General features: G+C 41.7%; 1 protein-coding gene across 2 annotated transcripts in view; it reads left to right on the top strand.

Annotated features, from left to right (window-relative positions):
• The window catches only part of DENND5B (DENN domain containing 5B), a 105,427-nt gene that overhangs the window by 73,973 nt on the left and 18,130 nt on the right, over positions 1-13,324 (top strand). For both annotated transcript variants that reach the window (XM_058804570.1, XM_058804569.1), the window contains 4 exons: positions 7,905-7,998; positions 11,334-11,465; positions 12,449-12,601; positions 13,040-13,118. In XM_058804570.1, coding sequence (XP_058660553.1) covers positions 7,905-7,998; positions 11,334-11,465; positions 12,449-12,601; positions 13,040-13,118 — 458 coding nt within the window. The remainder of the gene's footprint in view (positions 1-7,904; positions 7,999-11,333; positions 11,466-12,448; positions 12,602-13,039; positions 13,119-13,324) is intronic.

Genomic DNA, 13,324 nt, shown 5'->3' with positions numbered 1-13,324 from the left:
AAGGATAACTTGATGAGGGTGGAAAGTATGTGAGACTGTACCTGGGTTTCTTTTTTGAGTCTGATAAGGTTCTGTGGTGTACTTTGATAAGAGGGTAGTGTTACCTACAGCTGTGGAATTGAGCATGCCATTACATGCTTCATTTACCTAATGCCAAATGGGAACCTGGAGCACTGATACACTTTACAGTTACAATGCAAAGTAAGTGCTGTGAGTTCCTTTATTTTTAATCTTTCTTCCTGCAAAACCTATGAATGAGGGGTTTCTCCCTCTTCAAAAGTGAAGTACTTGTACATCACTGATTACAAACTTATTAAATTATCAGCTGAAGCCCTCAATTTCAGTTTCTGGTAGTCAAAATGTGGGAGCACAGGTAAATCCAAAAGCTTCAAAGGCTACAGTTGTCCAGATGTTAAAGCTACCTCTTGTTTTAGACATGTGCATGCACACACGCTGCTCTGAGCTTCTGCATGAGGTGCCCACTCAGTTCTATTTAAACACCTTTTGTGCATACCAGTGCTAGCTAAGCCCTTTTGAATAACCTGCTAGGAATAAAAATTGCAAATGGTAATGTAAGAGATCCTTAAGCACTGAAGGTTTAAAGAAATGGAGTTCTTTAAAAGAAATTTTAAAAACCCCAGAACCAACCACAGAGGAGGAATTAATATTTCAAAGTTCCTTTGGTTTCAGGCTTCCTGCAAATGGAGACAGAATTGTATGGGTAATGGTCCTTTGAGGAATGGAGGATTTCTTCATCTTGTGAGATGCTGTATTTAGCAGTCTGGCTCTTATCCTTATGGGTGGGTTTCAATTTCACAGTGTCAGCAACAGTGAGAGTGTGCCCAGCCTGCTTCAAGTTTCTTAAATCTTCTGTGTCTATTGCAAAATCATAGTGAATCTATGAATAAGCATCACTTAAAAATAGTTTTCCTTATGCTCTTTGAGATTTGCTTCCATTAGATTGGTACCTGTTCTAAATTGACTTTAACTCCTTGAGTGGTGATTTTGATTTAGATCACAGCATGTTTCAGAATTTCTAAGTTCCAAAATCCCATTGCTTACCACAAAGCGATGTCAAAGTGACAAATGTTTGGAATTCCTCCAGTTGTATGTTGCCAAAAAGGCTTGTAATTGGAAAATCTCAAGACCATCTGTTTATATCTTTCTTCTGCCTAGTTTTCATGTGAGCAGCTGAGAAGACTCTTTCTCTGCCATTTAGGACATGTAATTCTGCTGATTTTACACCCATGTATAGAACAGCTTTTCCTTGCCTTCTGCCAAAGCAGTGTGACTCTTCTGACCACAAAATCAGCTGAAGTATAGCCTTCCATTAATTTGAATTTCCCAGTGTAAGATTCTTGGAGATAGATAAGTTTTACTTACAGGACTGGAGCTTTGCCTATGAGCATGGGCTAAGAGAACATCCAGCTACATTTCTAGACTCTTCAGGTGTAGCTATTGTGTGTTTATAATATAAAATTAATGCAAAGGATATTGCTGTGTGGATGAGAATTATTTTCGCAGGCTTCAGTTTTACGTAGCAAATTTTGTCCTGAATTTTGTATGTAAGTGTATTTGTGGGAAATGGGGAATAATTCCCATGTTGCAGTCGATTGTTGCTGGACAGCAGCAAATAAACCAATTCAAAGCTGTTTTAATGAAAAGATGTCCTTAGTGGCCAGCAATCAGGGATTTATTGCTTCCCTTTCTGAGCTGATAAACTAACAAATACATAACCAGAGCTCATAATGTTATCTAGCTGTTCCCTTCCTGTGAGCAGGAGGAGCACTGGAAATTCCTCAGTTACTGGGCTGTTACATGTGTAATATATCTAAATCACAAATATAATGCAGCAACAAACACTTCTAGTTTCAGTTCTAGATCCTATATGTGATTTAAATAATTTAGACTAAACCCAGTTTTGTCCTCCTTCCCATCAGGCAGCAGTGTCCCACTTGGACTCCCTCTGTGCTGCTTGCCTTTGATACATCTCCCACATCATGGGAAAACCTTCTGAACCTACAGGGAGCAGCTGCAGCTTCCTCTGGGTACAAAAGCATCCCCTCCACGCTGCTTTAAGTGTGTAAAGCAGTGGCTTGTGCAAAGGTCTCCTAGAAAGCATCCCAGGAGCAAACAGGCTGCAGTCCCTCAGGGTTATTTCTCTGTTATTCTGGAAAAGAGCTGTGGTTTCCAGAGCCCTCATTTCCTTTCTCAAACCCCAGCACCGCTCTGTGGTTTCTATGTGTTCCCTTCTTCCCTCTGTGCATTTTCTGCCAGGCTTTAAAATTGTAGCTGGAGCTCCACTGGCTGAGGCATTTGCAGGAGTGGAATTTGAATGACAAAAAGCCAAGCTACATAAACACTTCATGGTTTTTGATTAGCTAATTGTTAAATTAGGGGGAATATGCTTACAGTGCAAAATTAAAACAATGAAACAAGCTGTGTTTTCAATCTAATTGATTACCTTGTAACTTAATTTGTACTAAGAAGCTTGATAAATGAGATTAACTATTGCAGAGGAAAACAGTGATTCCCAAGCATGAGAATATATTTGCTTTCTGGCAGTTTGTATTGAATACCTTCAAAGAACAACTGACTGCATTTTTTCTTGCTTCTTTTGGTTTTCAAATGAAGGGTTTGCTTTGTTACACGTTTACAAAATGGCTTAAATTGCTCTTCTTTTGCCTTCTATCTGTTTAGGCCTGCTTTCCCTCCCATTTCTTTATTGGAGCCCTGCTTTCCTCCTTGCTGACTTTCCTGACCAGCTTGTTTCCTCTTTCCTGCCCTGGCCATTTCCATTTGTTCCTGAGCTGTGTTTTGCTGATCTGACCACTGTGTCAGTATTTATTTACAAAATCCATGCAGCAGGAGTGTATGCAATTGGTTCATTTTTGTGCTCTGTTTTATGGCATGACTTGGTGGGCACTGTCCTGTGACCTTCATCTTCTGCCCCTTCCTTCAAGGTGAGAACTGGGCAGGGTTTATCTGCCTGGGACTATGGTCCTCCTCATTTTTAAACGGGGCTCTTTTTTGCTTGTTGCTGGCATTTAACATCAGGTAATGATTTTAAAAGGAAATATGATGTATATATAACACAAAGAAGTTGATGTGTCTCTGTGTGATGACAGAATTTGTTCTGGTTTTAACTAAATTATTTTTTGTATGCCAAATGGTCTTTTTCTTTTAATGAGTGCTTCATATTATATGGCCTTTTACTGCCCCCCTGTCTGTTGGGTACTGTTTTAAGGCTGTGTTAAATGAAGATATAATCTTTTTTAATCAAGCCAAGCAATTGCAAGTAATATAGAGTGGCATCTCTGCAGCACATCTAGGAGAGCATGAAATGAGTCAGCAATGAGCCATCCACAAACAGCGCTGAGGTTATTTACTCTCTGTGAGTAGTAAAAGTTCACCTTTTACATAAGAAGATCTGAAACAAGGTAACCTCATGTAGCAAACCACTGATGGGTGCAATGAAAATACGAACCACTTGTACTCCTATACATTATTTTCAGGAATAAAAAGGGACTGACAATCTGTGCTTAAAGATGGTTTCTGAGATAGGAAATACCCATTGTGGTGGCTTGGAACCTGCTGGGGGGGGGGGTTCCTCCTGAGCTACTGATCCTCTGCTCAACTGGTGCAAGGCAGGAAGAGTGCAATTAACTTCTTTGAGTTAATATGTCATTTAAACATAGCTGTGCAGAATTAAAGCTGACAGGGAAAAATGGGCAATGACATTCTTGCATCCACTATTCCATTTGCTCTCCTCTGAATAGTACTCCTCTCCAAAGGGACTTGCAAATTAAATACCTCACAGGACAGTGGTTCCTCAGGGCAGGTGATGCTGCCAATTCACTACAGTTCTTCCTTACAGAGGATGACAACTGTGTGTGCCACCCTTTAAAATCACTTCTTTTCATGTGAACTGCTGAAAGAGCCTGTCAGTGCAGGGCCACTCTCTTTAAGGCATTTTACTAATTTTTGTCCATCCAGTGAGCAGTTTCAGAGCTTTCCTACTTCACCCTATGGCAGAATTGAAAAAGTCTCTACCTAAGCCTTCATTCTCCTTACCATGGAGCAGTGTTTGTGGAGCAGATTCACACTGTGGATCCCCATCCATGATCAGGTGGAGCTCACTTTCAATGTTCTGACATGTGTTTGGCTTGGAATCTCTGTGTACAGTCCCACACATGTGAGCCCTACCAGGAGTTGCATGTGCAGGCTGTGTGTGTTTGATGTGTGCATGTTTTAGGGGGCTTGCTGGGGCTGTGCTACAGCTGTGTGCTAATTTGTAAATCTGAAACTCAGATAACTCCTTTGATGGACCTGTATAGGTAGAATGGGTATTGTCATGATTTGCAGGCCTAAATAGCAGCCTGCCTCATGAGATGGTGTATATGAGGAGATTCAGGTGCTGTCCCATAGACAAGTGCATTTCTCTCTTTCCTTCTCTCTGTGATCACTGTAAATGGACTGTAAATTACAGTAGTGATTTTCATGGTGATGGTAATATTGGTTAAATCCATCTGAGAAGTTCTCTAGCAGCATGTTCATGTTTTGCAGTATGAATCTTGCCTGCTGCACCCATGTCTGATTTGGGAAGACATAATATCTTCATTTCTCCAGAGAGCTTTAAAAAGGGAGGGCAGGGAGAAGGTATGGGAAGAAAGAGTCTCGTACACATGGTCACAGTACAGCATGGCCAGTCCCTGGTGTGAGGTGCTGTCCTGCTAGATGATTTCTGACAGTGCAACTTTGCTGCTGGCTGCCTTACCTCTTTTCTTATAGAAATGTAAAAGATGATACTTAACGTGGGGTGTTTCAAATGTCACCATTACATTCCCTCCAACCTCTGCAAGCCTATTCCTATGCTTGTTGGGTCTAATTTGATACTAAATGATGCTGACTTGACTGTTTTCATATCACAAAGGTCTTAGTTGGAGGTGCCTTACTTCATTTCCATATGTTGAACAGAGCACAGTGTTCCCTGGTCCGTGCTCTAAAATATCACTGCTTTTCTGCAGTCCCTGGAGGTGAGGAGCATTCATCTGTGGATATGGGAGTTAGATACAGACAGACACACTGAAATGAGCCTTTCCTCCATTGCATGGAGGCAGCTTGTCCCTGGGCTCCCTGCAGCACCCGAGCTGTGTCTGCTCCATCCCCAGAGACCGAGCTGGTGCTTGTAGCAATGCCTCCACTGTGAGGAATAAATGAAACCTGCCAGTAGTCCATGCTCATGGCCCTGCCAGCAAAAAGCTAAAAGGGAGAAGGTATTTTTGGGGTTGGGGAGTCCGTGGGCAGCATCCAGGCTGAGCAGCAGGAGGCCTTCATCTCCTCAGGACAGGGAGAGGAGGGACACAGGCAGCAGGGGTTATCTGAAAAGCCCAAGTCTAAGGGAGATGGAGGGAGAATAGCTTTCCTTGCTGCTTTGGCAGCACCTGGGCTGAGGTGTGGTTAGAGCAGCAGCTGATGACAGGGCCAGCAGAGGCACCCACACAGGATTTCAGCAGTCATGGAGAGCTGGTGCTCTCCACTGGGCCTTTAATCCCCGTTAAAATCACTTCAAGTGGTTGCAGGGAGAGGAAGAGCAATTTGAAATGCAGTCACTGCTGAGGAGAGGGAATGGTTATTGTAATACTGAAGCATTGTTTTGGGAAAAAGAAAATTCTATGTGACCCAGTAAAGAAAAGGCTTTAAAAGATTTAGCTGCTTAATCCTGTTTATCTGCTGTTAGATCTTCACAAAACCTCCCAGAGAGATTCAGAGCAGCATCTGAATGTACAGACCTCACCCAGTGACTCAACAGCTCCTCTTCCTCAACTTAAGGTTTGGAAAAGAGGGGACATGCAGCTCACTGTGTGTAATTGCTCCAGCTAATGAGCAGCAGTCTTTTTTTTTTTTTTTCAACAATCTTCACTTTTGTATGATTAAAACGTTCAAATAGTTCTGGTTAATAACCTGGAAAATGGTCTGTGCTGTCTCCCAGGTGAAGTACAGCTCTGGAATGAACTGAAAATGCTTTAATAGTGGTGTGTTATTTTGTAATTATTCTGTGGCTTTCGTTCTGTTTTCACCTTTGGTGAGGTGTTTTCCCTCAAAGGACACTTAAAGTAATTCGTTCATCTTCAAGTAAATGCAGAAATGCAGATGGAGGAGGATCCAAGCTCTGTCTAGAATTCAGAAAATAACCATATAAATTGGAGCAGAAAACAATGATATGGGGTAATAATTAATCTAGAACTTAAATTTCCAATGTGTAACTGGCATTCTGTTGTGTGTAGCATAAACAGGGTCCTGGCTTGCAATAAATGGAAGGTCTCCAGAGCCAAGTGGCTAAAGTCCCATTAATATCTGCTATCTCTGTTCAACAGAGTTTTTCTGTGACATTTCTGGTTGTTGAGATTACTAAAATGTAAGGGTTTATTTTCCCCCTCTTTGTCATCTAATGAGGCTTTGGCTGTTTCTTCTGAAAAAAAAAAAATTAAATGATGACTTATTAAACTCGGGCTGTACATTTTTAAGATGTCTGTGGAGGTGCAAAGACACTTATGTCAGTGATTTCAGTGTTCCTCTGAAAAGGTACCAGCATTTACTGTGCAGACACCTGTTGGGCTGTTTCATTTTGTTAGCAGAGACTTGAGGCCACAAAAAAAATTGCTTTAAAAAATAAGTGTGTTGTCATGTGGGATACTGAGGTGATGAACCATAATTACATGCAGACCCAGATTTCTTCCTTTGTACTTGTTTTCTTGATGTTATTTGTGAGGTACAGTAGGACTTCAGTTTGACTTTTCAAACAACAGTTCCTGTGGCTTGTTTTCCCTTTGTATCTGTGTGGTGAGCCAAAATTCAGTCTTTTGCTGACTCTCTTGAAGGAACTGATGAAGATATTTATGTACACGTTTGCAAAGTCCTTCTTTCTGGAAACAGAGGCTTTTTTTTTGGTCACCAGGGGCCACATCCCTGCACTACTCTTGGGTCAGATTCCTCTCCCTGCACATCCCCTGTGTTTGCCCGACTTGTCAGAACCCAAGTCCAGCTCTGTGCAAGAGTTTCCTCCCCAGGCATTCATCTGCTGAAACTCCTTGCCCAAACTCTTAGATCCCAAATTTTATTTGTATATACTTTTGTTTGGAATGCACACAGAAATATGTGGGTTTGGGATCTGGAGACTGCTGTCCTCACCAATGCCACATGTGTGGAGAGAGGATAAGTTCAACTGGGTGTACATGAACAGGTGGAAAAAACACCCCAGGCTTTCTGTGGTACTTGGGAACTAAATGCAAACAAAAAGTTAAGGTGAAAATAGCAACATGACTAATCCTAGGAACATCAGCATTGTTTATAACCTTTAGACATAGGTTCACCCAATAACAGTTGTTAAAATTGCAAAGAGAAGTTTGTCTCAAATAATTCCTGGAAATACCATAGAAAGTGGAGAAAGGAGAAGTAGCACTTCTCACAGAAAAACAAAATCATAGAAATGACTACTCAAAATAAATAATTGTGTTTTGTTTTTTGCTAAAGGGGCTGTTTTTGTCAAACCTCATCAAATGCAGCAGTGGTGTTGGGTAACTAAGCACAGTGACTTGCCTAGAGATGGCATCAATGCTGTGGCATAACCTGCATTTCAGGTACCAGGAGCTGTCACTGGAGACCCTGACAGGCAGCTGGGCATGTTTCCATTGGGATTTTTGTCCCTTGGGTGGGTGCTGGTCTGTCACCTCTAGGTGGTTTCCCATGGGGAGACCACACACCAGCTCACACCCCTGTTTACTGCAAGGTCCAGGCTTGGGCTTTCCCTTCTTCTGCTGCAGACCCACGGGACGTCCTTCAGCTCCTGAGGCAGCCTTTCCCCCCTGCTTTCCTCTCACTCGTGTCTCCCCTGTGTTTTGCAGCCGCTGGGCCAGCCGCAGCGCCAGCACGCAGCGCAGGAAGGACCGCCTGCGGCAGCACTCGGAGCACATCGCGCTGGACAACGACATGAGGGAGGTGGGTGGCCTCCTCTGGGGGCAGCACCAGCTGGGATCCAGGAGCTGGAGGCTTGGACAGCAATGTGCCCATTCCTTGGGGCTGCTTTGTGGCTCCTCTGTGGTTTGGTTGGGTCTCTGTAGCCGCTTGGATGCTGCTCCGCTTGTCACCAATGCTGTACAACTTCAAATCACACAACATAAATAAAGTGCTTTTATCATTTTGGGACAAGACAGCCCCATTTTCACCAGGGAAATTATTTGCTGATTTAGACCCTGGCTGTGTTACTGCACACAGACAGCAGAGCCTGGCACTGCAGCTGCCAAACTCTGGCCAGGGTGGAAGTCTCTGGAAAAGTCAAGTTCTTGAGTAAATGTCAGCCATGTAGAAGTGAATGAGGCAGGATTCTTCCTTTTTTTCTTAAAGGAACTTTTTTCCCTTTCTTTTATGTAGATTTCTAACCTTTTACATATTTGAAAGGTTAAGACTTTGGGGCATTTTTATGCCTAAAGCTTGGAAACTCCCATGCATCTTGTAAATGTCAGTCACACACATGTGTTTCTTTCCCATCTTTTCAGTTCTTCATCCTTCCATTAAATATTTTTCTGCCACGTTTTTTCCATTGATGTCCATATGCTTCTATTGTATGTCACTAGCAAAAATATAACACTCATGCTGTTTTGTGGTAAAACTCACTCAGTAATGATAGTCAGTGTTGGAGTTTGCTCTCCAAAAGAACCTGAGTGGATGAGAAGAGTCTTCAACCATAGTTTTGAATGATGTTTCATGGAAACACAGCAAAACAGCACTTGTACCTGTTTGTTGCTATTTTTGCTAACATGGCTTTGCAAGTATATTTTAAGCAGTGCCTCGTGCGTGTACACGGCAGCAGAGCCTTCTCAGTACTTTGTCATGTATTTACTTTCTTCTTTTTTTTTTTTGGCTGTGGATCATATGCATGCTTCTTTTGCTTTGTCTCTTCTTTCTGTTCTGCCATTGGGGCATCTGCCTCCTCTTAGCCCTCGGAGGAGCTTTTGCTTCGTCAGAACTCAATGGCCTTCTGGGAGTGGGATCAGGGACCACCCCCTCCTGCACGGCCTCCTAAAAAATCCTTCTCTGAATGCTGCCTGGTATGTTTTAGTTCTTCTTGTTGAAAGCTGCTTTTGAGATGTTGTTAGCATGAGGAACCTCTGTCTTTGCTGCCTCTCAAACCTGCCCCTTTCTTGTAGAGTATGAGCACGTCCCTGTAGCGCTTGGAAGTGTGGTTATAGTCAGAAAAGTAGCTGGAAAGGAGCTTCCACACCAGCTCCCTGGAAAACACGGTGGCTCCAAGGCTAAAAGACAAGAATTTTGTTTTGCTTTGGGGTTTTTTTTCCCCCTATGTTGCTCACCTGGTAATTCAGTTTAGGGTGTCGCATCCCAAGAGCATTGCTATATGGATGCTGGACCATTGCATCCCAGTGGGCAAGAATGCGGTGGTGCATGGATGCTGGAACAGGCAAAAGGCAATCAGCTGATTCTGTCAGCCCACCCTTAGTCTTCTCTGGAACCTCAGAGTTTGTTGGGTTTTTTTTTTTTTTTTTAATATAATAAGAAGCTATACAATGAATAAAGTTATCTGTGTTTTGTACTCTTCAGACTATAACCACACTTTTTATCCCTTCACATTTAGAAAGAAATATTCATTTTTCTAGTTATGTGTTCCCTGTATTACTTTTTGCTGATTTTGCTGTTAATTTTTGCACTGAGATGGAAGTCACTTGTGAGGTTGCTTGCTGAACAACATACTTTCATTGTCTGTAGCTTTTTTTCTTTTATTCCCACCTATAGTTTTTGAACTATTATAAAATCCTTACAATATTTTTGGAACTGTAGTTACCTAACTGAGAATTTTAGTGGAATACAGCTTTTTAATGGCAGAACCCTATATTCTTGTCTGGCCTGTTAGGGTGGTGCTAAGTGGTTCTTGTTCAGATTTCTGTGTTCAGAAAATCCAATTGCATCAGAAAAACTCTTCCTATTTAAATTAAAAAAAAAAAAAGGTGGGGGGAAGCCATTTGCTATTTCAAGGTGTTAAGATTTTGGTTTTGCTTTTCCTAATCTCCTGGAAGGTGTCCATGCCCATGGCAGGAAATTTGGACCTATGTGATCTTTAAGGTCCCTTCCAACCCAAACCATTCTGTGTTTCTATGGAATAAATTTTCTGCCCAGACAGGAAGCTCCAAGGATGCAGCAGCCATAGTGACCTCTCAGTTCCCCAGAAAACCCAGCCAGCAGCAGCAAGGATTCCCTGGAGGGATGTGACCTGCTCCTTCCAGGAAAGACTGGTCATTGTCACATACCATCCCTGAGAGAGGCATCCTTAACAGGACACAAACCCACTGTGGAAACAGAGCATTCCCACACCAGGCTATGAGCTCTGTTTCTCAAGACTTTTATTTGGCAATATTCTTTTATCTTGCTCTTTTTAAGACAAAATTATGAATAATGCTCAAACAACATTTTGATAGTTGGCGCCAACTTCTCAGCCTTGCTCAGCATGTAGCTCTGTCACTGATGCTGGGGTCAGAAGTCATGTGCTGATTGGTTTGTGGATTTTGGCTTAAAAAAAAAAACCAAACACCCCCAAAAAACTAGACCAAAGCAAAAAATACCCTACCCTGAAGACAATGCAGTGGAACAGGAAAGTTTGAAAGTCTTCAATTATAGCAATTATAGCTTGGATCTTTTTTTAAAGAGTGTGCTGATTTTTTTGTCCATACTTTACAATTAGCATAGTAAGAACATGAATGATTCCGAGTGTCAATTCTGTTTAAAATGAGCTTCATTTGTAATCAAAAAGTTAATTGAGAATAAGATCAAGTCTCATTTTTCCTTCATAAACCATCTAGATGAAAAGTAATGGATGAAATCTTTCTCATTCACTAAGTGTATTTCTGCTTCTTATAATTTATTTTTAGGGGTTTTTTTTCTATTCATATATAGTCTGGTCACAAATTAGACAAATTTTTTTTTAAATGAGAAATAACAGTGGAAAGAAACTTTCTTGGTGTTTTGGCTTTATTGCTGAATGAAGGTATTACACTTTATGCACTTGTAACTAACCTCATGCTAGTGACTAACAGCACAGTTCACTGGCTAATATTGGCTGATTCTGTGCCAATCTAGGGCAATATCTTGCTTTTTCTCTTGTCAGAGGGGATCATTTCACTTCTCTAGTGACACCTAAACATCAGGAAAATCAAGATTGTGTTTCTAGATTAACACTAGTTCATTTATTTTCATCACCTTGCTTGCCTAGGATGAGGAGAGTCACTCTGACCTGCAATATCTAAAATTATTCTCTTTATTTTTAGAAATACATGCAGGAGGCAAGGAGTTTAGGTAAAAATTTAAGGCAGCCCAAACTGTCAGACCTCTCTCCAGCTGTGATTGCACAGACCAACTGGAAATTTGTGGAAGGGTTGCTGAAGGAATGTCGCATGAAGGTAGGTCCATACCCTGGGTGCTCTCTCCTGGATTGCAGTGAGCTCAAAGAGCACGTGCAGATGTTCTCCTGGTTCACAGCTGGAATTACATGGTTCTTTTGGAATGCATGGTTATTGCAGGATGGATGGCCCTATAGTGTTTTTCAACAGCTGGAAGAGAAGGGAACGTGTTTTGAAAGGAACGTTGTTTTCATTTCTCTTCTGTTTATGCAGTTGAAGTTGATGGAAGTAGAAAGGACAGGAAGGAGAAATCAGCATGATCAGACATCTTCTGGAGGATTTCCTTTAATTTTTCATATTTACATGTAGCCTAAAAGAATGGCCTGGAGACCTGTGGTCAAAAGGGAAGAATTCAGCATGAGTGGCTTGTGCATGTTGTTTATGCATAGCAAATGAAATATAACAGTTCCTGGTGTTAAAGAAGATTTCATAGCCATGGACATAAAACTTCTTTGTGTCTGTTGCAGTTGGTAGTATACTCCTTTACCTGAGTGTTAAACTTTATTAGCTGTGACAAGAATTGAAATGGAAGCTAAGTAAGACTGAGCATGTGTTCTGGTCTCTGCTTGGTAATAAATCACCAGCAATGAAATAAGACAATTAATAAAGGATATAGAAGTAGGACAGCTGGAACAGGCTCCCCAGGGAAGTGGTCACAGCACCAAGTCTGCCAGAAGTCAAGAGGTGTTTGGACAATGCTCTCAGACACATGGTGTGACTCTTGGGGCTGTCCTGTGCAGGCACAGGAACTGGACATGGTTTTTCTGGGTCCCTCCCAACTCAGGGTATTCTGTGATTCAAAGTAATTAAGCAAAACTTTTTAATATAATTATTTCCGTTAATTTACAGTCTCTGCAAATAGATTTGAAGTTTTTCTCTGTTAGCCATGGTCTCTAGATTAAGAATGTGTAAACTCATCTGTAAATTCTGTTCCTTGTTGGATAACATTCTTAGAAACTGTTGCGATCTTTTTTTTTTGATAGACTAAACGCATGTTGGTAGAGAAAATGGGCCATGAAGCAGTTGAGCTGGGACATGGAGAAGCCAACATAACAGGTCTGGAGGAAAACACACTGATTGCCAGTCTCTGTGATCTGCTAGAAAGAATCTGGAGCCATGGTCTGCAGGTCAAGCAGGTTGGTAAATACTGAATGTCATCTCTGCATTCTACGCTGCTACTCAATGGTATAACCCCAAAATAAAGCAGGAGATGTCTTTGGGATCAGTGTCCCTGGTTCATATTTTGCAAAGATTTTATATGTTTGGGTTTTTTGAGGGGGGATTGTTTTGGGGTTTTCCCCTCTGGACATTGCAGTAATGTTGTCAAGTACATGTTTGGTTTGTTCCCTTTCAACCTTCACAAAGGAAACCCAGAGGGAGAACAAAGAAACAAGGTGGGTGGTGTGACTGCTGAATCAGTGGGGTGGTTCTCTCTTCCTGAGGTTTCATGGCCCAAGAGAGAAGGATTGGCTTCCATTACTGAACATTTTGCCCATTCAAATGCTGTTCCTTATTCTGCCATGTTTATTGGCCATTACTGGTTATTTTTTTGCCTATTTTTTTTTTTTTTTCAGGGGAAATCTGCATTGTGGTCCCATTTGCTTCAGTACCAGGAGAGAGAAGAGAAGCAAGAGCACAGTGCAGAGTCCCCAGGTGAGTACTTGGCAGGTGACTCCATAAGGAGTCCATCACAGCAAATGAACTCGGCCATAGGAGGAACAGAGCAACCACATGAAACCTGTGCAGGATTTTCAGTGTATTTGCTTTGTAATACCACATTTACCTTTTGAGACTTCTTATAGTCATTGTGGGGGTGTCTTGATGTCTGGACAAAATGGATTGAAATCACTGGAGGCCAA

Source organism: Ammospiza caudacuta, chromosome 5 (assembly GCF_027887145.1).
Source record: "Ammospiza caudacuta isolate bAmmCau1 chromosome 5, bAmmCau1.pri, whole genome shotgun sequence".
Classification (NCBI taxonomy): Eukaryota; Metazoa; Chordata; class Aves; order Passeriformes; family Passerellidae; genus Ammospiza; species Ammospiza caudacuta.
The sequence above is the reverse complement of the archived record's forward strand: the minus strand, read 5'-3'. Positions and strand labels throughout refer to the sequence as shown.